Source organism: Triturus cristatus, chromosome 2_1 (assembly GCF_964204655.1).
Source record: "Triturus cristatus chromosome 2_1, aTriCri1.1, whole genome shotgun sequence".
Lineage (NCBI taxonomy): Eukaryota > Metazoa > Chordata > Amphibia > Caudata > Salamandridae > Triturus > Triturus cristatus.
Window position 1 is genome coordinate 450,065,633 of NC_140581.1, and position 24,930 is coordinate 450,090,562.

General features: G+C 47.1%; 1 protein-coding gene across 2 annotated transcripts in view; it reads left to right on the forward strand.

The window, feature by feature from the left end:
• AP3B1 (adaptor related protein complex 3 subunit beta 1) overlaps positions 1-24,930 on the forward strand; it is a 1,836,520-nt gene that overhangs the window by 1,080,371 nt on the left and 731,219 nt on the right. For both annotated transcript variants that reach the window (XM_085632261.1, XM_085632260.1), the window contains exon 18: positions 10,940-11,054. In XM_085632261.1, the coding sequence (XP_085488387.1) occupies positions 10,940-11,054 (115 nt within the window). The remainder of the gene's footprint in view (positions 1-10,939; positions 11,055-24,930) is intronic.

Here is a 24,930-nt window from a genome sequence, read left to right on the forward strand (position 1 = left end):
TGACAAAAAAGTGTGCAGATTATGTGTGGTGGCACTGCCCGGTACAAATCCAAATTGATCTTGCCGCATTATGAGGGGCAGCAAAGGGATAAGCCACGAGGCAATTAATCTGTCCAAGATTTTATTATCCACGTTGATCATGGACAGTGACCTATACGATTCACAGCACTGCAGGCATTTGTCGGACTTCAGGATAGTAATAATAAGCGCATCCCTAAGTGACGGTGGTATTCCCCCCTTTCTCCAGAGATTCGCTGTACATATTAATGAGATGGGGTACTAAAGTATCCGGAAACTCCTTATAAAATGCGAAGGTTAGGGGTGGGTTTTTTAGTAAAGTCAGGAAGAATGACTCTTGGGCTCTTGCGTGAACTATCTATGGACCTGTATCGGGACGGTGCTGCTAGGTCGGGGAATAACCCAAAAACCCCCGGGAATTTGTGAATCACAGGATCCACACTGTAAAAGTAGGCACAGTCAGGCTGGTTTTGTTCTGATCAACACAGTCTTTGCTGCAATATATAAACAAACGTTTCGAACTCAGAATGGTGTCGACCACTGCTTTTATATAACGCTTTGAAACTGATGTTAACATTATAATATTCTCATCACGTGTGCCCAGGACGGTGCCTCCTTATAAAATGCAGCTGACAGGCCATCCAGGCCAGGGGCCTTATCTCCTGGGAGAAAGTGCTGAACGCCATCTTCCAGCCATTGTATCTGAATCGAATCAAAAAAGGTGCGGTGGGACACATAATTGTGATGTTTTATTAAGAGATGATTAAAGAGAGAGCATTGCCTTCTGCACCGCCGCCTGGCCAACAGCTGGATTATTCTCATCAGTGAAGAGGTCGGCAATATAATCATCAGGGTTTACTAAGCAAGCCTGCCAGAGTCTTACCTGCCCTCTCTTCCTCCCCTATTGTCTAGCGCAGGTCTTTTTGCTAAGATAGTGTCTCTCTCGCATCGCAGCCTCCTCAAATTTTATCACTTAGGTGACTCGGCACTTCTGCATTGCAAGTAGCAAAATACTTACGCTCAAGGCTTCTAATCTCCTTGTGTTTGCTTCTAATCGCCTCTTCCAGGTGTTTCAATTCCCCTCTGATCGCCCTCAGCGTGCCTGCCTGTGCTATGCATTCTCCTCTAATCACTGTTTTAAATGCTTCTCACAGTACTGAGTGGGAATCCACTCTGCCAGTGTTATGCTCAAAGTATTCCACTATTGCAATACGAATGGCCTCACAGAATACCTGGTCCCGTAGCGCACCAGGCGGAAATCACCACATGAATGCCCGACCAGGGCACTCCGGCATGGAAAGCTCAAGGTGAACTGGTGCGTGGTCCGAGAGTGTTCTTGACAAGTGAGTTACAGTATTTACCCAAGCTTGCACAACGCGGGAGGCGAGCCAATAATCAATCCGAAACCAGGAGCATGCAGAGGACCTTTCCCTACTATCCTCATGTCTACTTCTCCATAAATGTATTAGATTGTTATCTGCAGTCATAGAATAGAGTCGCGTCGCCTCCTTAGAGTGAGGGCTTTGGGACTCTCCACGTCGGGACTATCCTGGTTCTTGGGGTATCTACGGGTGGGGGGAGACTCCAACCTTCTTTCTTCCACTGGGTTTCTTCAGGGTCCACTGGGAAGGGTCCTTCTTAAACACTGCAACCAAGACTTTCATATTAACTTGCATTGAGTACGTGGCTGTGTTTGCATTCTGCACATAGCCTCCGTGGGGTTCCTGGGTACTTACCTTTGGTGGTTCCTTGTGTCCCTAGCTCTTCTGAGTCTTCTGGTCCAAGTCTTGACTTCTGTCACAGTTTGCATTTTACTTCTTTAGTATATGGTTTGGCCTTCCCTAGGAGACCACTGTGTATTTGTGCTTACCTGTTCTGCATTTGAAATATAGTGTGTATTGTGTTGATGTCTCCTGGTAGAAGATATACCAATGTGTTAGTGCGTATAATAAATATACTTATTTTTATAATTACACTGTGTTTTGTTGTTGTTTAATCTACACTATATGATTAGTTCTGGTCAAACAAGCTGCTCAACACTCCTGGACTAAGCCTGAAGGCTGCTCTCCACAGCTACCACTTAAAGAGCTTTCTATGGTGGTCTAAGACCACTAAAATCACCATTAGGGTTGTCTGGATTAGTGCAAGATGCTTCACTTAAATATGTGTGCACCATATACTAAGCCAGCCTCCTACAGTCATTATCACTGGTGCGGCAGGTTTCATCGGGATCATGAGCCGGTCGGGAGTCTGCTCTAGCCGGCTGAAGCCTCTTGACAAATTTAGCAGCTGCCTCTTTTCTCTCCAGGTCCTCATTCTTGTTAAGGATGAGTAAAAGCAATTTTTCCATTTGGAGCAGTTTCTCCTTGGCCGTTTTGCCATCGTCTTCCATCGTCAATGTACGTTGTTCCAGCTAATCCAGCCTTTTGACATGGCTAGAGACCTTTTCTCTCAAGTGATCAAACCTGTGTTCCTGGGAGTCAATTTTACTGTTAATCGCTGTTAAGGACTGCTTAAGATCCCTGAACATCTCCAGTATGCCAGACTCCTGTGCAGGTGCTCCGCTTGCCTCCATTTCTTGCAGGCCCTCCTCTGGAGGGGGCTACCGAACCCCGGGGCAGTTAGCGCAATTCAAAGGGCTGCTAGACTGCCTAGCATCTGTTTTCCCCATCTTATCTTGAACAGAGGGGTGTCCTCCAACAGCAGTCTTTTCCCTCACAGTACAGAACCAAGCCAAAAGCACTGTGTAGCCCCCTCAGCGTCGGGATTGCTCTGCCCGGGGCCCCAAGGGATGAGGATATCTCCTAAGTGTCACTACGTCCCTCTCCCCGGAGATAAACACAGTCAGTCAATTTTCTATTACAAGAGTCCGCTGGGGCTCTCCTTAGAGTCTTCTGGGATATGTGCCTTTCACTCCCCTTGTAGACGGTCTTTACTGCATCTCTCAGTTTTCCAGAGGTAGCAGCCCTCGACACACATCACCTTGGAAAACTGATTGAAGATTTCCACCTATCCTGCATGTGCTATGCAGGTAACACTCACATCATTTTGAGAGTGGATGATCAAAGCAACAACACCCTGGGTTTTTTTTCCCAAGGACTAAAGGCAGCTGCAAATTTGCTAGATACAAGCTGTTTAAAACTTAACTCAGAGAAAACTGAGACACTGATTCCTAGCAGATCTTCATGCTAGACTTCTGAATGGTGGCTGGGTTTGTTATGTTAGTGTCCAACACTAGTGAAGTCTGTAAGAAATTTGGCGTATGATGAGAATCTCTCCTTTTTCCCTTCACATTCATAAGGTATCTGCTACCTGCTTCTGTTTTTGAAAAATCTTCAGAAAAATTTGCTTTTTTATTCCCAAATCTTCTCACTTTCCCATCATTCAAAGCTGTGCTGTTCTCTTACCTTGACATGCACAGATTTCTGGGCACTTGAGATCAGCACACTGGCTTCCATTGGACGAGTTTGTTATTTAAAAAAACCTCTGGATTTACTTTAAAGCTCTTCATGATGCTAGCCTTGTTTTTATCAAGCACATGCATCAATGGTGTAATCACTCCAGCACTCTTTGCTCTTCATAGGCCTTTCTGCTGCAGATACATAAAACCTGGAATGTCCTTTAAGATGGCAGATTTTTTTGCTTTTCAGGTGACTACACTTTGGATCTCTCTACTGCTTAATTTAAGCAGACAGACCAATCTACTTGGATTTAGGAAACTCCTTAAGGCATGGTTAATCTAGAGCTTAAACATATTCTTGTGTTTAATATCTGCCTTATAAGCACGAGTCCCTCCACTGGTGATTGCACCCTCTGTAAATACTTAAATAGGTGTATTCTCATTGCTGAGTGCCTGACTGGGACTATCTGGTATACTGGTTTTTAATTGTTCCCTTGTCTCTTACTAATCTAGTAGATGGGCAAAGTTTGAGGCCTGCCCCAAGATGTTATGTTATATGAATTTGTAGCGCGCGCAGCTACTCCAAGGAGTGTCCCGCGTGAAACCTGAAATAGATCATGATTCTAAAAATTAGAACAGGAAGGTTTTCAACTTTTTCTTAAAGATCCGAGTATCTTGAATACTCCGAAGAGCCAAAGGCAAGGCATTCCAGCCAAGAGCCGCCTTCCGAACAAAGGAACAGCCGCCCAACCTTTGGCGGACGAAACAAGGGGCCTGGACCAGCAATTTGGATGCAGAGCACAGTAGTCTAGACGGTAGGTAAAAAGAGAACCTCCTCTGCAGATAGCTGGGACCCCCGACCATACAGGGCGAAATGGCCAATAGATAAAACCGTGATTTTAATCCGTGCCTCCAAGGGAAGCCAATGTAAGGAGCATAGGTGAAAACGCACACTACTTCCTCTGGGAAGATCCAGGAGGAGGCGGGCCGCCGTATTCTGCACCACCTGGAGCTTCCTCCCTAAATAGCCGGGAGACCGACATAAAGTGGGTTAGCGTAGTTCAGGCGAGAAAGAATCCACGGACGAACTGCAGTTTCCCTCGCATCCTTTGGGAGAAGAGGCAGAAACTTCCTCAGGGATTTCAGAATGCCAAAACAGGACCCTGCCAACTTCTTAATCTGGGTAGCAAAGGATAAGTTCTCCTTGAACCAAACACCCTGATTTTTTACAGCATTGTCAGACATACTAGGCAGGGGAAACTCAGCCGGCAATAATGACTCTCTAAAGTTGGGAGGAAATTTGCCATAAAGAAGTATTTCGGATTTCTCCTCATTACACTTCAGTTGGGCCTGAGCCAACCAATGAAACACCGAGGACAAGCAGTGCTAAGCAGCACAGACCTCTGCATCATCACCCTTCCAGGTAAACAGCAACTGGGTGTCGTCCGCGTAAGCGATCACCTTAGCCCCGAGCTCCTCCACTAAATATATCAGCGGAGTGACATAGATGTTAAAGAGCAAGGGGCTAAGGGACGATCCCTGCGGGATGCCTGTGGGAACTGGCTGGGAGGCAGAAACACAAGGAGGAAGCCAGACCTGCTGCGACCTGTTGGACAAGAAGGAAGCAAGCCAGCCCAAAGCAGAGCCGGCAATGCCAATTTCCGAGAGACGAGCAAGGAGAAGGGGATGAGGCACGGTGTCGAATGCCGCCGAGAGGTCCAGCATAATCAAGGCTGCCCTCCCGCCGGCATCCAGACACTCGCGGATGACTTCTGAAACCTCTATCAGTGCAGTCTCTGTACTATAGGCCGCACGAAAGCCCGACTGGGCAGGGTGCAGCAGACCAGCGTCTTCCACAAAGGCCGTGAGTTGTCTCGTAACTACCTTCTCACAGACCTTTGCCAAACTTGGCAAAAGCGAGATTGGCCGGTAATTTCCTGGGGACAAAGGGTTAAGTGAAGGTTTTTTTAAGAGAGGGAGAATCATAGCCTGCTTCCACGTATCAGGCACCCGCCCCTCTAACAGGGACAAGTTAACAATGTTGTTGACCTCATGATTAATAACATCAGCAGCTGAGGCTAACAGTCTGGCTGAACAAGGATCAACAGGTGAGCCCGATTTTAGACCCTTGAGAATTCTAAGGGTACACAACAGCTCAGCTGGGGAAAAAGCAAGTAGTTTATGAGTAAGGCCACCTAAAGAACCAGAGGAAGAAAAGGGAACCATAGAACCCGGGAGACCGGTGGAAAAGGCCGCCTGAATCTTATCCAGGAAGAGCTTTGCCAGGACATTACACCAGGCTTCTGAGATTGGTGCCGAACAGACCTGGGCATGAGGAGCCATGAAACTTTGAACAATGGAAAACATTTCTTTTGAATTATTGTTCGCTTGAAAAATGCGCTAGGAAAAATACAGATTCTTTGCTTCAGTAATCGCCCTATAATATTCCTTTTGTTTAGTTCTAAGCATCTGTTTAGCCCGTGAGCTGTAGTTATTGGCACGCCATAGTCTCTCAAATTCCTTGCAATCATGTTTCAATAGGCGGAGCTCCGGCGAGAACCAGAGTTTGGAAGGGGAATCTCTAGTGAGCCTAGAGGAACGGGATGACGAAAGCGCGGTCACTGAATTAGAGATCCATTTGGTAAACACCAGCAAACATTCCTCCAGATCCTGCTGACACATAGGCCGTGAAGAAACTAAGGCACTATTAAAGTAGTGAGGATCAATTTTGCGAAACATTGGGGGCAAATTGGACTCCAGCGCCGACTTCTGCTGCTGAACCTCCCATGAAAAACAAACATGAAAGTGGTCTGACGAAGAAAGGGGCCGAGGCTGATCATTTTGTATAGGGTAGTTAGAGCAGATAGGATCCAATAAATGGCCTCCTTGGTGCGTGTGAAGGCAAACCCATTGTGAGAGTTGAGCCATATTGAGTGATTCCAGGAAATCTCTGGAATCACTGGACTCCGGCTGATCAAGATGAAGGTTGACATCACCTAGGACCAGATGGTGAGAGAAACGAATTGCCCGTTCCACCACGGCATCACTAAAGGCATTGAGAAAGGAGCCAGCTTGGCCGGGGGGTCGATAAATGAGGGAACCGCCCAACGTAAAGTGCGATGAGAGATTCAAACTGAAATCCAGCACTTCACTATCGCACCACACATTAATATCCTCCATGTGGAGAGCCCACTTTTCCCTATACATAATAGCAACGCCCCCCCCCCCCCTCTTCCACACTAACGATCTAATCGGGCGATCTTAAAGCCCACTAGGGGGGCAAGTGCAGCAATATGGTTAGAAGTATCATCTAACCATGTCTCTGTGATAAACAGCAAATCTAAGCTGTTGTCCAGAACCAGATCGAATACATCTACATGGTGCTTCCTCAAAGATCTCACATTAATAAGAGCAGCTTGAATCAGGTGGGACCTAGATGCCATATTAACAGGTATTCTATCTGGAAGTGTGACTGAGATCCTAGACCTGTCCTGTTACCTGGAGGGGTTCATCAAACGTGCCTGATTTGTATTTGACCGTGGGCGTCTGTCCCTGTCATAGGTTGAATAAACAGATTGGTGGTGACAGCGTACAGTATTTTGTCAATCCATAGTCGTGGCCAGAGCTTTATATCTGTGTCACTGGAATGGAGGACTAATCGCCCACTCGTATCAAGATCAGCCGCTACGCGCTAATCCAAATCCTAGTGCTAAAATCTCAAGTGAATGTTTAGAGAGATTATGTATATGGCCTGCATGGGACATGCATTGTGTATATGCATGTGGCCGATGAATACAGGCATCTGGGATCGGTTTATACATTTTTCTTGCCTTGTCCCAGTGCATGCAGGTATTTAAGGATGGATGACAGGCGCAAACTCAAAGTTGACTTACCACAAGTGGCCTGCAAACAGTGAGCAGGCTGGCGATAGCGCCATAGGTCCATATTCTGGAGCCCAAATTCCAGCTGTAGTTAAAATTTTTCTTGCCTTGTCCCAGTGCATACAGGTATTGGAGGATGGATGACAGGCGCAAACTCACAGGGGACTTACCAGAAGTGACCTTCAAACAGTGAGCAGGCTGGAGATCGCACCATAGGTCCGTATTTTGGAGCCCAAATTCCGTAAAGGTCTTGAGCTCTCCACTGTTGAAAAGTTGATCCACTCGTCTCAATCCTCTGTCATACCATTCGGCCCAGTAATAGGGTCCCCCACTGTTATATTCTCCCAACTAATTAACATATATTGCATGTACATTTCATAAGATGCATTGGAACACTGGCTGCTCCCTAGCAACCTGTCTTTTCTGGAAGCTGCTCTGGAATGTAAAGGGCAGAGGGAGAGCAGTTGCAGTGGAAAGTGGCTGGTGTTTCCCGGGGTCGTTCCTGATATCTCAATAAACCACTTTTAATCTTCTGATGTGTCCTGACTCTTCAAAACCCACCAGTGCAGAGAGTCGCATTATGACCTATTAGGGCCTTTTGATGACGTAGTGGTGGGGAGGCCATTAGCCTGTTGTATCTCATTCGAAGCCACAACTGACACCAGCAAGATTGGATTCAAAGCTATCAAAGGAATATAGAAGTAGGAGGTGATGACAGCAAAGAAAATTACTTTTTTATTGCTTACTTTTGTATTGCAAGTATATCCGTCCATACTTTGAGGAGATAAAAACTGCACTAAACAAAATGCTCGATATCAAACTAAACCTTAACCATATAACTGTTTACCGTCTCCATATAAAATTCCACTGTCTATTTCACCAAATTCAACAATCAGCATGTGGGTTTCCTACTTACTCAACCTATCAGTTACTATTGATATCAAGGCTATTCTCTCAGAATGGAAAAACAGTAATCTCACATGGTGGGCGAGGGTCTGCTATGTAAGAAGTGCCGATAATCTACACAATAGTAGTTTCAGCGCCGTATCTTCTCGATTATTATGGATTGAACTGGACTTATATTTGTAAAAGATCAACCCTCCATGAATACTATCTTAGACAAACTATATTCCTTGAAATATCTCTACCAGTTATTAGGTGTGTAATGCCTTATAGGTCTCCTATTCATTCCCTTTCTATTCCCTACTTTCCTTTTTCTTTCGCCTCCCTTCTTATGTTTAATTTTCGAATGTATTTGTATGCTGCCGATGCGTATATGGATACCAAAATGACCCTTACAACACCATCCAATTATGTATTTTCCCCCGGATCATGTATTGTTGTTGTTTTATGTTCCTTTAATGAAATCTTGTCTGGAGTAAAAGAAAAAGCCACGCAAAATCATCATGTCGCCCTCTGCAAATTCCACTTGTATGTATATGAATTTGATTATGTGGTCATCTTGACCCATGTTGGGTTTCTATACATTGCTGACGGTTATCTTTTTTTCCTTCTAGCAGACCCTGTACCATTATGTACCTACCCTCTTTACTTTTTTTCTGGCATAGGGGCGAAAAGTGCAATGAAAGAACTGTGCTACCCCACTGTGTTTTGCAATAGTTGAGGAGCAGAATGCCCGAAGGCATCAAATACATAATTATGAGCTAAACGCCACAGCTAGGCATCATTCCACTGGCCCTGACAATTTTCTGTTTTATAAACGATGTGTGCATGAAAGCTGAACAAGAACTATGCTTTCTAATTCCATACTTGGTAACTTTTGTAATATGGCCTTATATTGCGATCCAGGACTTCTGATCACATTTGCCAACCACTCGACCTTCAACATCCTGATTTTTAATGTCACCAGACCGTCTCAATGGCAGTATTTACCTATAGTTATCTGTCTATCCATCCATCCTATGCAAACAAACAAAAATATCTTTGAGGTACTATGTGTTTTAATGAGCTAGTATCTGTGTAGAACACCTATTCTATACATTTTCTTTGGACAGACCCGCGCATGTACATTCTCCTCAAGCAACCCCTATAAAACAAATGTACTTTTTGTGTCTGTATTTGTGTTAGGAATAGTAACATGTATGTGTTTATTAGACACACAGATTAGATTCAGAGTACACAAAGTCATCCATATATGTACAAATGCGAAGACACAGCTTCTCATCTCCATAAATCATAAAAAATTCAGCGTCAAACAAATATAAGGGTGTAATACACGTATCTCTCCAACATACATTGTCTCTCTTCCGGCCTAAAATCGTTTTGTGTGCGCGTTTGTGTATGGACATGTTTAGTGTATGGAGTTATCCACACACAATGGCAGTCTAAAAGTCACAGGTTCCCAAGCTACATGTCACACTCATTGAGTTGTACATTGCCCTTGCCATAGATATTCACCTTTACTCTTATAGATGTCCATACCCACAACTACAACACATAGACGTGGGCTTACTCTGGCCCACACATCTTTGAACACCCTTTCTGTTTTTATTGCCTGCAAAAATCTCAAACATTTTGAAACATTGCTATGTATGCTTAAACTAAAGAGTTTCAGAGAAATACATGTGTGTCCTCCACCTTAATCTCATTTATTTATGTAATGAAGTCCGACACGAAGATTGGCAGGACAGACATGTCAGCTTTTTGAAAATACCATAAAAAAATATATTTTTCCTGAGGGTTCCGTAGTCGGCTAATCTGGAACAGGTAAAACTAACTGACTAATTATGCGTTAGAGCATGCACAGTTAGGAATGTTATTTTTACAATTTGGCTATGATCCAGTTAGTCTTTGTTACCAAAGTAGACCACCGACGCCTTTGAATTATCAAAGGTCATATGAACATTGCCCTAATTGGGTTCACCACATGAGGCCAGTCCTTGTACTTTTCTCACTCTGACACGATTGTCTAGAAGTTGGTGTGGCAATAACAGAAGTTATTATTAAGAAGTATTTTACCATACACCCTCTCTGTTCTAGAATCTCTCTAGGTCATATTCTAGGTACTTGTTGCAGTCAAATGTTTCATTTCCATCTTTGTCAATTTGTGCCTGTTAAATACCTGATTTGGTCCCAGTATAATGGGCATGATCTGTACCTTATCTTGACAGGAATGGTTTGGCGCTAGAAATGTCCTCAGCAGTGATAGAATAATAATTGGTTTATTCATATTTCCAGATTCTGCATGCTGTGAATACCAAGTACTAGGATTACTTAATTAATAATGAAACCATTGAGTCTATTATCAAAGTCAGTGGTTCAAGTCCGTTTTGAACCTTTTGTCTTTTGACAACTTATGCAGCGCATTATTTAATTTTCCTAGATCCAGGTATATCCCTGACATCGTAATTTGTACTAAGTCTTTTTTATGTTTCTTGTTGGTTCTCTTTTAGTGTGCATTCTTACCAAATATATTAACCCCTTACTAGACTTTTAACTTTTTCTAAGTGTTAACCTCTCCCAAAGCCACTGGAATACTGCACATAATTTATCCATAATAATGTTTTTTCGGGGACCATGCGGAAATAAAGAATTTTGTTTGTTTCACTGTATCTTTCGGTCATCTCCGTCTTATAATACGATGATTATGCCATGTCCAATCTATATCCGCCATTAATAGGTAAACGAATGGAAAGCAGTAGTAGGAAAGACCAAAAAGAAGGGAAAATCTGCAGATAAATTCTACTCCGAGTCAGAGGAAGATGAAGATGATAAAGCATCAAGTAGCAGCACTGGTAAGTTGTTTGTCGCATAGAAACCTCTTTCCCCATTGTATTGTGTTGTAGTGTTCCTACATTCCTTCTGGTGCCGGCTAGAGCCCCAGAGCACGCTTAGTTGGTAGAGCAAGTAGCTACGTCGTTATATATGCATGGTCTGAAGACTTCTGATTGATTGATGTTTGAATAGTATGTTTTGGTGTCGTTCATGTTCCTCGAAGGTGTGCACCAAAATTATCGCAGCGGCATGTGGTACTGCAGGTTTTTCTATAATGTGGCAGTGTGTGTGGGATACCTTCACAGGATGTATCCGCAAGTCAAACTTGTAGCCTGAAGTCAGTTGAGTCATAATTTTGGGAAGAGGGAGGACTTTGCATTTTTTTGCTATTTGTAAAGTGTTACCAGCTGACAATCAGCAGAGTGCTGTGCAGTGTCAAAGACCACGCCATTGAGTGAGTGGAGGGGTAGCTGGGTTCTGAGAGTGGAAGTGATTTACTGCATTGTGATGGTGCTCGCTTTAAGATGGGATCTTTGCAATGCTTTCATACATTGCACATGGGTTGCTGCAGTCCTGTCTTTCCATATCCTGGATGCTCGGAGAGAGAAGGCCCGCTGCCTTGTTTTTGCTTTTTTGAACTTAGACTTGTTTAATTTTGTCCTGTTTGCAGGTGAGACTAAACCCAATGAAGGTGGTGAGCTTGCCAGCAAGATGTTCGGGATGCCAGTCGTGAACGCTTTGTAGAATATGATTATTGACTTTCAGGGTATTTCAATCTTATGTCAGGAGTTCTGTGTGCGCTGAGGAAGGTCTTTACTCATAAAAGTGTGTGTCAGTGGAGCACTTGTATGTTTAGCACTTCAAAGCTTCGTTTCTCCTACCCTAAAGAAGAGAAACATCACATCACCATCCCTTGCTGTAATGCCACACTGTCACATTATCCACAGAGGTATCTTAGGTGGAGTAAAAAAAAGCTCATCTTTTCATGTGGAACGGTATTTCTGGTTGGTATCCCTGCATATTAATGCAGTACTCCGAAGGTCCAGTAAGTCATTGGTCTACATTATCGTGAGCAGAGAAAACGATGCCTAAGCCAGAGCATCAATTTTTGCAAAGCACTGTTTAAGCGGTGAAGAAGATTTTAAGAAGTAAAAGCAAACGTGGAAATGTTCTTGTAGTAATATGTTTTAAACATGTTTTAAATGGAATACTAATATTTTGCCCTGATATAATCACATCCTGAATGTGTGTCGCCACTTACATCAAATATTTGATTGGGTTGCTTAATACCAGCTGTGAGGCCTTTGCTAGCGGTCCCAGAGGAGCCTAAGGTTACTGGGCATTACATTTTAGGGGTAATGGTGTGTACTACTGGGTTACCAGGGGCCCACTACTGTGGCGCTACGAATTGGACCCAAGATACCCCCTTTACTTACTTGACCTTTCAGGCCTCCAGCTGAGCCTTATTGGAGGAAGTGGAGAGTCTTAAAATCACAATGGCAGCTCCTCCTATATGACGGAGGAGTGTCGCCTCGCCTGCTGCGAGCACAGCAGGCAGACAGTAATAAATAAAATGGTATAATAATGCCATTTTATTTTACCACAAGCTCACACTGTGTACAGCGTGAGGCAGGGCTGAATCCTGCTATTGCAGGATTACTGCTGCCCCTTCAGTGCGCAAGTCGAGTTGGCCGGTTTACTACCTACGGCCTGCCCCACATGCGCACTGCACATGCAGCAATCCCTGGGCTGTAAAACAGCAGATAGATTGCTGGCACGGGCCCCCAGCCTCAAAATGAGTGCTGGGTTAGCCTACTTCGGCCAATCCTGGAGCTGCTCTCATGCTAAGAGCTGCGCCAGGATTGTCCAAGAGTCGTTTCATAAGCAGGAAGGGAAGTCCCTCCCTTCCCGTCAGTCACACCACAATCTCCGGCAGTGCTGCACCAGCCATGTGAGTTGGGAGCATGCCTCCCCCCATCCCCCACACCTATTTTTATATCGACATCCACTATTGCAAGATACAGTAGAGAACATTTAATAACTTCAATGTCTGATCATTCTTTTACTTTACAAGAGGAAAAAGACTTCGAAAACTAGTAAGTACTTTGGGCTGGCTCAGGTGTTTTTTGTATCTGTCTTTGTGGGTTAGACTCTGGCAGGGTAAACATTCATTAAAGCAAAGGGGCTGGACTGGTTAATCCCAACCGCCAGGTGCCCTATGCTTGGTCTTGGAGGAGGACAGGACACTGTGTACCTGCAGGCTGGACTTTTCGAGATGGTCATTGCCAGCCCAGTACAAAGAAGATTGCCATCCTGCAGAGCACACCTTCGCTAAGTCTATTTTAACCTAGCACACACCAATCAGTCTGTTTACTCACTGTAGGAATCTGGCTGTTTATATAGTGGACCAAAATGAGGTACACTGTGTAAAGAGTCCAGGCAAACCCCAGTTGGGTGACAGAGGCACAAATGATAACCCAAATGCTCGCTTTTGTGGTAGTGTGGGCAAGCGGTTATGCTTATCAAAGGGTAGTGCTAAGCATTTATTGTACAGACAAAGGCAGTAAGTGAGACACACTCAAAGAAATGCAACACCAATTTATAAAAATAGCACTTCTTTGTAAATGAATTTAGATAACAAGATAATCGGAATCAGGAAAGTACTTTTTGAGTTATGAATTTTTATGTGTTTCAAACGTTGACAGTGCAATTTCTGGAGCCGTAATGTTACCCAATGGGGGTAAAACATATACTGTATTCGGGCATTATGAATTTTTATGTGTTTCAAACGTTGACAGTGCAATTTCTGGAGCCGTAATGTTACCCAATGGGGGTAAAACATATACTGTATTCGGGGACTTTACAGCGACTTACAGGACTCTTCTATGGGCCTTAAGATGAGTCTGGGGCAGGGTACAAGGCCACACCAACAGGTCGGTTCAGGAGGCTCTTGGGCGTCCGGATGCAGAGGTGTGTTACATCATTGTGTGCCCCATTCACGTCAATGGGCATCGGGCCGGTCCGACAGAGGCTGCAAGCAGGCATTGGTGGGCCAGTGTACGTGAACCCACAGGGGGCTTGAATCTTGAAATGCTGGGGCATATAGGGACCATGTTGGTCCACTTCTCCTCGGGCTGTGGGCACAGGTGCAGTGGTCTCTTTTGGCATCGGGGCGCGTGCTGGAGTCACTCGCAGTCGGAGGGTGCCTGCAGAATGAGGCTGCAGGCGGCGACTGAAAGTCCAGTCTTGGCAAACCCAAGAGTGGGTTCAGCATTAGAGGGTCTTGGGACCTGGTTGGCATGTCACCTCCCTCGGACTCAGGCTGTGGGCGTGGATGCAAAGGTGCTTTAAGGTGTCGAGTGGCGACAATCAGAGGCTCACTGTTGGTCTTTATTTCTGCTGAAAAGGGGCACACAGGACAGCCAGGCCACTCATGGTGTAGGTCTCACTGTCCCTGAAGTCCCTCGACATGTCGGTTTTCCTTGGTGTTGTCTGGGCTGGACACAAGCCTTGGCTGTTCCAAGGGGTCCGATACCCCAAGTATTGGTACTGTGTGGCTCCGTTCACGTCCTGGCATCCCCACACTTGGAGGGAGGACGAATATGACCTGTAGGAGCATGACTACCTCTTCCTGGGTGGCTGCAGCGTTGGTAGTCCCGGTGAGCAGCAGGATGATGAACCAGTCCTTGTTCCTTTTGGTGCCTGCGGCTGTAGGTGAGTAGATCTTCTATTCCAAGGGAGTTCACTGGCTATTTGTAAAGCACTGGCAGCACCCTGAGTTTCTTGGAGTCTGCACAGCGGCAGGAGGGGTTGATTTCTTCATGAGGGTCGGGTGCAGCAGGCAGACTGGCAGGGTTGACATGAAGTCAGTCGTGCTCTTCTGAACAGAAGCACAAGCATGATATCGCAAAGAAAACTAAGCGTAGTCCCTCAGGCTAAATTTCTAATAAACTCGTTCTGCAAGGTTGGAGTTGCACACTGTCCTGATACACTCACAGACTGCTGTTGGGAGAGTGGATGTAGGTTATGTGATTAGGGAAAACAAGCTTTGATAATGGCAAAGTTCTGTTTAGTGTTAAATTCTGGAAGCGTTTTAAGTCTGAAAAAAGATGACTGGCTTTGGTTGGCCAGCCAATTATTTATGGCTTTTAAAGTACTGGGAGTATGAAGACATTGCTTTAAGGCACACGTTTTTTCTTGGTCAAGTTTCGCCTACCAGACAGCTCAAGATCTATTGTTGGCTTTCTCAAATAATGTACAGTGCATGACCTGCCCTTTGCTCACTATTGATTGGCTTTACTGGCACTCTTATTTGCTGGCTTCTTATTTGATGGCTTGCATTCCCTGGAGCTTAGCCTAACATCATTTTGATTGGCTGACTTCTATCCTTCTAGTACTTATTGTTAGGAAACTACTTTTTGGTTAAGCTCTCCAACTGTCTCCCTTATGTGCTTCTCCCTCTACCAGATAACGGTCCATGCTCCATATTGGTCTTTCCCTTTGTGATATTTGTTTACTCTCATATGCCTCTTCCCCCACCAAACTTCCCCTCTTTTCATATTGCTTTCTCCCACACAAAATAGGAAAAATGGGCTACATCTTTCAAAAATGCCAGAACTGTGGAAAAAAAGTAGGTTTTTTTTCCAGCTCTGCATTATCCTGCAAGCTGGGAAGATGGTGACTTTAGCACAGCAAAACGTTTGTTGATGCCATTTTGTGGGGGGGGAAACAGGCGCTTTGCAGAGCACTTTTTAGGTCGAGCCAATGGCAGCGCGCATGCGCTGCATAGGAAATCGACCTCTTGGAATCACTTCAGCTTCAGTAGAAGCTTGTGCCTGTGGCCCTCACACTCGATTGGCCTTTGCGTCTGGCATCAGTATGCAATTGGCCAAAGGCGTGTGGAGGTCCCAGCTTCTTTCGAAAGGTTTGCTCCCAGAGCGTTTTGCTCTCGGGTGCCAGCAGCGGCGTGCATGGGTTATGTGTTTTGGGTCAAGTTTCATGCACGTCCCCTCCACAAGAATGCGCGTCGATTTCTTTCGCGGCCTCACTTGTTTTCTTTTCATTCCGAGGCTTGTCGTTCTGCTTGTTCATCTGGTTTTGTCTGTTTTTCTCCTTTCCATACATCCTTCGCCGAGCGACTGCAGGAGCTAACAAGGTGGCAGCAAAGGTAATAAAACACACATCGCCAAGCAAGCAATGTGAAAACAAGTTATGTCACGGTGTTTGATAAATCTGTGTTTTTCCCCTGACTGTGGAAAGAAGCTGTCCTCTGAGCATCTGCTGGAAAATATGACAATGTCTGCAGTTCTGAAAGGCGTCCGCGCTCTGTGAATCCGCGCTGGATTGAATCTCCCCGTTTACGCCTGTGTTGGATTGTTGTTAGGTAACTGACAAAAACGTGAGCGCTTAAAAATCCCGCCGAGAGCTAAATCCCCCCTCCAAATCTCCGGGACTACGGTACTAATTTATTTTTATTGGCGTCACCTCTCTGGTAGGGCTGGAGAGGCTTCCAAGCACCACACATTAATCAATAGTAGCACGCGAGATATGCTGCAGTTTAAGCGTACCGCGATGAATCCGGGCATGGAGCAGTCCAATTAGTCAATCAAATCCACAATATTCCCCAGAAAAGCGCAGCGAGCCTGAGACTGTAGCGCACACTGAAGTTGCAACAGCTGCCTAAAAAGAGGAGACTCTAGAGTTATTCCATAAACACCCAGCGCTGGCAGTAGTCGCATCACATTTTTTTTGAGTTACAACCTGCAGTTTCCAAGATGTACCTGAGCTAATAGGTTTAACTGATTTGGTTCTTTCATTCTTTGCAGTAATGTTTTTTACATTACCAAGCTCACTTTACATTTCCCAAAACACAACCCGATATGAGAAGATAATTAAAATGCCCATCCGAACAGATCTAGTCAATTCACTATCCTTACAACTATGCCAACTTAGGACCACAACCATACACACACTCTCAGATTCAACACCCCAGTGCAGTAACCAGCTAAGCCGACTATATCATATGAAATATCATAAAGGGAAAAGGGACCTGCAGAACTGTGCAAAGCTACTAGCGCACTGAAGACCATAAAACAAAACTGTGCGTCTGTCTCTCACACTTCATCATCTAAACCAGGGCTTTAAGTGGGATGAAAAAACTGGGGGGGGTCTCTCTAAGGGGCGTGGCCAATGTAATTAAGGGCGAGACTAAAAAACACGTAGTCTAAAAATGTGTGTTCAGCATAATGTGCTGCCCTACTTGTATTTTGCTGTTTCTGTTGTTGCATCCAGATATATGATACAGCTAGTAACATCATACCTACAACAAGTCAAGACTATTGGCTGTGTCAATGGTTGTTACTTAAATAAGATTAATAAGCAGCAACTATGGCTTGTTATATATAATATTGAAAAAGCTTCCACTTAAAGCCCTGGTGACACCACAACAAAGTTGTTGCTCCTGCATATCTGAAAGAGACACGTTCGTGATAGATTCCTTACCTTAGAATATCCGAAGGCGTCAGACTGGATCCGGAAAGTTTTCATCAGCAGTACCCCTGTGAATCGGTAGGCGTCGTCGTACGGCTCCGCGTACGTCGCTGGCGTCGTAGTCTCCGAGATGACATCGTCAGAGCTACTTAGACGCGGCCACGCGCGCTGACATCAGTTCTTTCTTTTTCCGTGCAGCAGCGCAGATCCAAGAGAGAGCGGTACCCCTAGTTAAAAGTTTAACTTGGTATCTTACAACTTCTTTTGTCGTGTGCTTGACTCCTGATGCAATAGAGATGCTCCGGTTTAAGTCCTGTAGGGCCTGCCGCTGCAACATGTCGGTGTCGGACCCTCACGACGTGTCTCTTCTGCTTGGGGCATGCCCATGACCCCGAGGCGTGCCCCGATTGCTGGGCCCTGGTGCGAAAGCTTTGCGGGAGCGTTCCCGAAAGTTGTTGGATGTTCGGGAATCAGTTCCGCGCTGATCAAGGTCCCGATCACGTGGGAGGTCAAGGGAGCGGTCGCGGAGCCATCGGCATCGCTTGTCGGATTCAGGGACAGGTAAGTCCTGGCGCCATAAAAAGTCGAAGAAGCGTCGTTGCTCTTCTTCTACCCCTCACTGGTCACGGGATGCGGTGGAGGGGGCGGGCGGTAATCCCTTCACGGCTCCGTTGGAGCCTCTGTCGTTGCCTGTGGCCTACCCTCCCTTTCCGGGGCCGCACGCGACTTAGGACGAGGTGCAGGCCTTTGTCGGCCTTGCGCAATTTGTTTGCCCCACCGGGTCCCTCCGGAGCGCCTTCGGGCCCCGTGGATCCGTCGGAAGGGTTTGCCGCCACCACTGGCCTCGGCTACGCCGGCACCATACCCTGCGGTGCCGCCAGCCCCGGCCTCGTGCCGGCTCCGGCTTCGGTGCCGACTCCGGCCTCTGCGCTTGCCCTGGATCTGGCTCCGGGCGCGGCGCTGACTCCGGACGGCGCTGACCCGGGAGTGGTATCTTACCCTCCCATTCCATTTCTTTGAGGGGAATTTATCCCGTTTCCCAGGGCACCTCGTCCTTACCGGCCCCTTCAGCAACCGGTGGACGAAGGGGAATACTGGGAGGGGTCGGAGGACCCTGTTGCAGCTCAATGCGAGGATGAGCCTGAGTGGGAATGCGATGTGGAAGTTCCAGTGGATCTGGGTTTCTCTCCACACCCTGGCACTCCGTCTCCTTCTTCCGTGGCCACAGAGGAGGTTGGAACTTAATCGGTGGTTTCACATCGGACAGCTGAGGCTCTTAACCTCAAGCTCCCTTCTGTACGTATCAGGACCAATCTCCTGACTGAGGTCCTGCAGCCACAGTCGTCCTCTGCGGAGCCATTACTGCCCTTCAATGAAGCGCTTCTGATACCCTGTTGGGCACCTGGATTAAACCTAACACAGGAGTCCCTGTGGACAAGGGTGTGGCGCGGCGCAATCACCAGGCGCCGGGCGACCCCAGCTTTCTCACACACAACACCCGACGCCTGAGAGTCTGGATGTCCAGGCTTCTGCCTCGCAGAGTGCGTTCCCTTCTGCTCCTGCTGACAAGGAATCTAGGAAACTGGAGCAATTTGGGAAAAAGATTTTCACATCTGCCAGCTCTGGGTTGTGGGCGGTGAATACTGCGTGCCTGCTTGGCCGCTATTCCCATTCTCTGTTGGACACTGTGGCACAGGTTCTACCTCAGTGCCCTGTGGAAGCTCGGGCGGTTTTCTCCCAAGCCATTACCGAGGGGAGAGATGCTGCAAAATGTACTATTCGTTGTGGGCTTGACACAGCCGATTCTCTCTGTAGGGCACTTCCCACAACTGTGACGCTCCGTCGTTATGCTTAGCTCCGCACTACTGGCTTCTCTGGGGATGTCCAGAGCACCCTGTTGGACATGCCCTATGACGGTACACGCCTCTTTGGTGATAAGGCGGATAGCACCCTGGAACGTTTTAAGGACTCTCGGGCTACGGTCCAGTCTTTGGGTCTCGTCACCACGCGTACTCCCTCAGGGTCTGCTTTTCGGTCCTTTCGAGGCCAAGGTTGCGGCGCCCAGGCGCGTTCTTTTCAGACCCGCAAGTCTGCGCAGCCACAGTCTCAGCGCAGCTGCGGACGTGGGACCCGCCGAGGTGGATCTCGGGGACAGCGGACAGGTCAGTCCACCACCTCCCCTGCCGCCTCTAAACCTTGCTAATCCGGTGTTTCAGGCCCACCTGACACCAGTGGGTGGCAGGATTCGTCATCACCTTCCCCACAGGTGCTCCATAACCTCAGACAGGTGGGGTCTGCAAATAGTCCGCAGGGGCTACTCCCTCCCCCTTCGAATCTACCCCTCCAGCCATACCCTCTCAGTACCACCGCATGTCGGGGTGTGGTACTGTAAATTTCGTAACCATGTTGGTAGCATGGTCCTACCATGCCGATTTTGGTATCAGCGGACCGCAAATGGCTAATGCGGTATGTATTAGTGTTTTTGTCACGTTTCCCCGATGAACTCACCGTGTATGCAATACTACATATTAAACCCTCGGGTTCCATTTTAAAACGGTAACCATTTTGTGGTTGCCCTCACATAGGCTGCGCACCGAGGCCATGCCTAGGCCTAAAGGACAAGCAATCTTTCTGTGACTTCTTTGTGACCTGTGCAAACTGACTCCGCTGCCCGAGGTCAGTCCTGCCTGGCCGGTTCCTTTTACTGCGGCCTAATGGGATTAGCATCAGGGCTCGACACATCATAAAGTCGTGCATCCCACACGAACCCTGACTAATCTCTTTCACACCTGACTCTGTTTCCTACTTTATGGCTCGTTTTACGAGGAGGAGGTGTCCGTTTTATTGGGGTCTGCTGATATCTGATGAGGGTTCTGAGCCTCGCTGGGTAAATAATTATGTGCTGACCGAGCTGAAATGTGGGATTATCATCATGACTGTGCTCTTTCTTTGAAGCGAAAATATGTGAACGACCACTTGTAAAATAGGGGCGGTCTCCTGAGAACGTACACCGTGCTGTACTTCTCGGATACCTGTGATTGGTCTGCAGCCAATAAATACGAACTTTGACTTCATCTAGAAGACTCTGTGTTTCTGTGGTCTGAAACAGGAAGAACTCAAAGTCTTCGGGTGTGTCCCCTGGCACCGCTGGGTTGGTTCTGAAAAACCCAGTACTTCAGGGGGAACACTTGGCACTTCTCCAGCAGGAAGTTACGGCCCTCTCGGCCAAGGAGGCCATTGAGCGCGTTCCGACGCCAAAAGTAGGTTGTGGTTTTACTCCCACTACTTCTTGGTTCCAAAGAAGGAATCTTCGACCTCCAGAATGTCAATCGCTTCCTCCGGAAGGAGAAGTTCAAGATGCTCACGGTAGCTCAGGTCTTGTCTGCTCTTGACCCGCAAGACTGGCTGGTAGCGTTAGACTTGCAGGATGCTTATTTTCATATTCCCATCCTGCCAGCCCACCGGCGTTACCTACGGTTCACGGTGGGCCACGAGCACTTTCAGTTTACCGTGCTCCCTTTTGGCCTTACCAGCGCCCCTCGGGTGTTCACGAAAGTGATGGTGGTGGTCTCAGCTCGTCTGCGCAGATCAGGGGTTTCAGTCTTCCCCTATCTCGACGACTGGCTGTTAAAAGCGGGCTCGCCCCAGGCAGTCGTCTCCCACCTCCAGACTACGGCTGACCTCCTGCATTTGCAGGGGTTTTCCATCAACGTGCCGAAGTCGCACCTGATTCCCTATCAGAAGCTCCTCTTCATCGGAGCAGTTCTGGATATGGCGCAGTTTTGGTTTTATCCTCCCGAACAGCGAGTCCAGGACATTCGGGCTATGATTCTGATCTTTCAGCCCTGGTCCTGGGTTTCGGTCAGGAAGACACTGAGGCTGCTGGGCCTCATGTCCTCCTGCATCCTGCTAATCAACCATGCCATATAGCATATGCGGGCTGTCCAGTGGGACCTGAAGTTCCAGTGGACGCAGCATCGGGGGAGCCTATCCGACTACGTCCAGATCTCAGAGGGCACTGCACAGGACTTGCAGTGGTGGCTCACGAACCAGCGTTGGGTCAGCGGCAGATCCCTCTCCCTTCCCCAACCGGAGCACACAGTAGTGACAGATGCGTCTCTCCTGGGATGGGGCGGCCACATGGCCTCTGGTCTCCGGCAGAGTCCAAGCTCCATATCAACTTTTTTGGAGCTCAGGGCGATCCTACTTGCACTCAAAGCATTCCTTCCCTCTGTCAAGGGGAGAGTAGTGCAGGTGTTCACAAACAACACCACCGCCATGTGGTACTGCAACAAGCAAGGCGGGGTGGGGTCGTGGACCCTATGTCAGGAAGCTCTACGTCTCTGGACGTGGCTGGAACGTCAAGCCATTTCCTTGGTGGTTCAACACCTGGCAGGTTCACTGAACGCTAGGGCAGACAAACTCAGCCAACGGTGCATGTTGGATCACGAATGGCATCTTCACTCGGAGGTGGTGCAAGGTCTCTTTCAGCAGTGGGGAGAACCTTGGTGAGATGTATTCGCCACCAAAGAGAGCGCAATGTCAGCAGTTCTGCACGTTGGAGTTTCCAAGATGGCACTCGCTAGGCGACGCTTTTCGTCGCGAGTGGAGTTGCGGTCTGTTGTATGCCTTCCCGCATATACCAATTCTGCCCAGAGTGCTGAAGAAGATCAGGCGCGACCGGGCCCCAGTCATTCTTGTGGCACCGGACTGGGCTCGGAAGAGTTTGGTATCCTGAGCTACTCAGTATGAGCGTGGGTCCCCCGATCCGACTGCCTCTTTGGGAGGATCTCCTGTCGCAGCAACAGGAGACGGTCCTCCACCCGAACCTGTCCAGCCTCCACCTCCTTGCGTGGAGATTGAGCGGCGACAGCTGATTCCATTTGACTTGCCTCCCGAAGTCTGTAATGTGATTTTGGCAGCCAGGCGTCCCTCCACTAAAACGGTGTACGCCTGTCGGTGGAAAAAATTTGTGGCATGGTGCACAAAGTCTGTTGATCCTCTTGCTGCCCCTCTTTCTGAAGTCCTATTGTTCCTCCTTCCTTTGGCCCAGCAGGGCTTTGCTTTGGGCACTATCAAGGGCTACCTCTCTGCTCTTTCAGCCTTTCTTATGTTGCCTGATCAGCCCTCTCTTTTCAAGTACCTGGTTGTCAGTAGATTTCTCAAAGGCATTACTCACCTTTTCCCTCCTATTCCTTTTGTGATGCCTCAATGGGACTTGAACCTGGTTCTCACATATCTAATGTGCGTTCCGTTTGAGCCTCTTCATAACTGTCCTTTGCGGTTATTGACTCTGAAAACTGTCTTCCTGGTGGCCATCACCTCCGCTCGGCGGGTGCATGAGCTCCAGGCTCTTTCCTGCAAACCTCCTTTCCTGGCGATTCATCCGGACAAGGTTGTGCTTCGACCACGTCCCTCCTTTCTACCAAAAGTAGTCTCTGCCTTTCATCTCGGGCAAACTGTCACTCTGCCCACTTTCTTTCCGCAACCTTCAAGAGAAGAGGAGAGGCTCCACCGTCTGGACCCAAAATGTGTGCTCTCGTTTTATCTCAACCGTACACAACAGTTCCGGGTGGATGACCAGCTCTTTGTTGACTACGTGGGCGCCAAGAAAGGCTGGGCTGTACGCAAGCGAACTATCTCCCGATGGGTTGTCTTGTGCATTAAAGCCTGTTACTTTCTGGCTAAAAAGGAAACTCCGGTTGGGCTGCGCGCCCATTCTACCAGGGCGACAGCAGCTACTACAGTGTTGGGATGACATCTGTCAGGCGGCCTCTTGGGCCTCGTTGCATACTTTCACTAAGCACTATTGCCTTGACAGTCATGTCCGGAGAGACGGCTTCTTTGGCCGTTCGGTTCTCCGTGACTTTCTGGTGTAATCTTACTTCGCAGACCCACCACTGGGGTTGGTATTGCTTGGGTATGTATTCTAAGGTAAGGAATCTATCACTAACGTGTCTCTTTCAGATGCACAAGTTACTTGTGTAACGATATATCTGTAAGAGACATTAGTTAGTGATAGATTACTTACCGCCCGTCCATCCTCCCCGTTCTGCGAACTGTTCTCTAGGGTTCAGGTCATCCCTTTCAGGGCTCTAGTTCTATTGCACCAGTAGTCAGTCTCTGGCATAGCTCTGCGCTTCTGGCGCGGAAATGTTGTGTACAGAACTGACGTCAGCGCGAGTGGGCGCATCTAAGTAGCTCTGACAAAGTCATCTCGGCGGCTACGACGCCAGCGAAGTATGCGGAGCCGCAAGACGACGCCTACCGACGTGCAGGGGTACTGCTGACGAAAACTTTCCGGATCCAGTCTGTCGCCTCGGGATATTCTAAGGTACGGAATCTATCGCTAACTAATGTCTCTTACAGATATATCGTTACACAAGTAAGTAACTTGTGCTTGAAAAAGGGAAAGGAAATCCAGAGAGAAAATGATCCTCTTTAAGGGATTTCCCTTCCACTATAGCGCTCACCTGGCATGACGTCATGCCGTTTCTTCTCCACTAGTGAGATGTGAGGAGTGTGAGCTTGTGCACATCGATGTGCCTGCTGTCACTTAAGTTCAGAAAAAAAGATGCCGCCAGGGCACAAAACAGAGCCTGATATAAAACCGTTTCGAGGGCCCCTTTAAACAAGCATTGACATAGCCAATAGGTCTTGCCTTTGGGACCTTATGAGTGTTGTTATCCAGCACAATATCCGTGGTGCAACATCATCAACTGTTGAATGGATAAACACTTATAAGGTCCCACAGGCAAGACCTATTGGCTATGCCCATGCTTGTTTCCTATTATTTCCAATAAACTCAAAATGTAGCTATATTTTGTCTGTTCCCGGTCCCCTCCTTGGGGATCCATTAATCATGGGTACCTTTAGAATCCCCAGAATGGTGGAAAAAAGGACAGAAATTTGCCATGCATACCATGTATGGGAAAATATTATGGAGCCCTAAGCCTGAACTATCACATTTATGGAAAAAAAGATCTAAGCACTGGGGGGGAAGTCCCAGCAGTTAAGGGGTGAAGCCGAAGCAGAGGATTAGCCATTTGTCTGGCCTTTTGTGTTTTAATATTGCCTCTTTGTTACAACGTGTGCATAAACTTTACACCAATATTGCAAGTATTTTTCACCTTTCAGTCGACATGTTATTTGAAAACTGTATGTGTTTAGTAATATTATTTGTATGTCATTTTCTACAGTATATCTTTATAGAGTTAATAACAAACAGTATCAGCAAATGTTTTCATTACATCTTGCTGTCCAGTTTTGTGTGTTTGCCAAAAGAGTTATGTAAAGTTCACGCTGAGACCCACATTAATGATTCCAAGAAGATTTATTTAACAGCACAGTACACTTCAACTCTACCAACTGCCTTGTCCTGGTCACATTCCCAAGCAATCGCTTCAT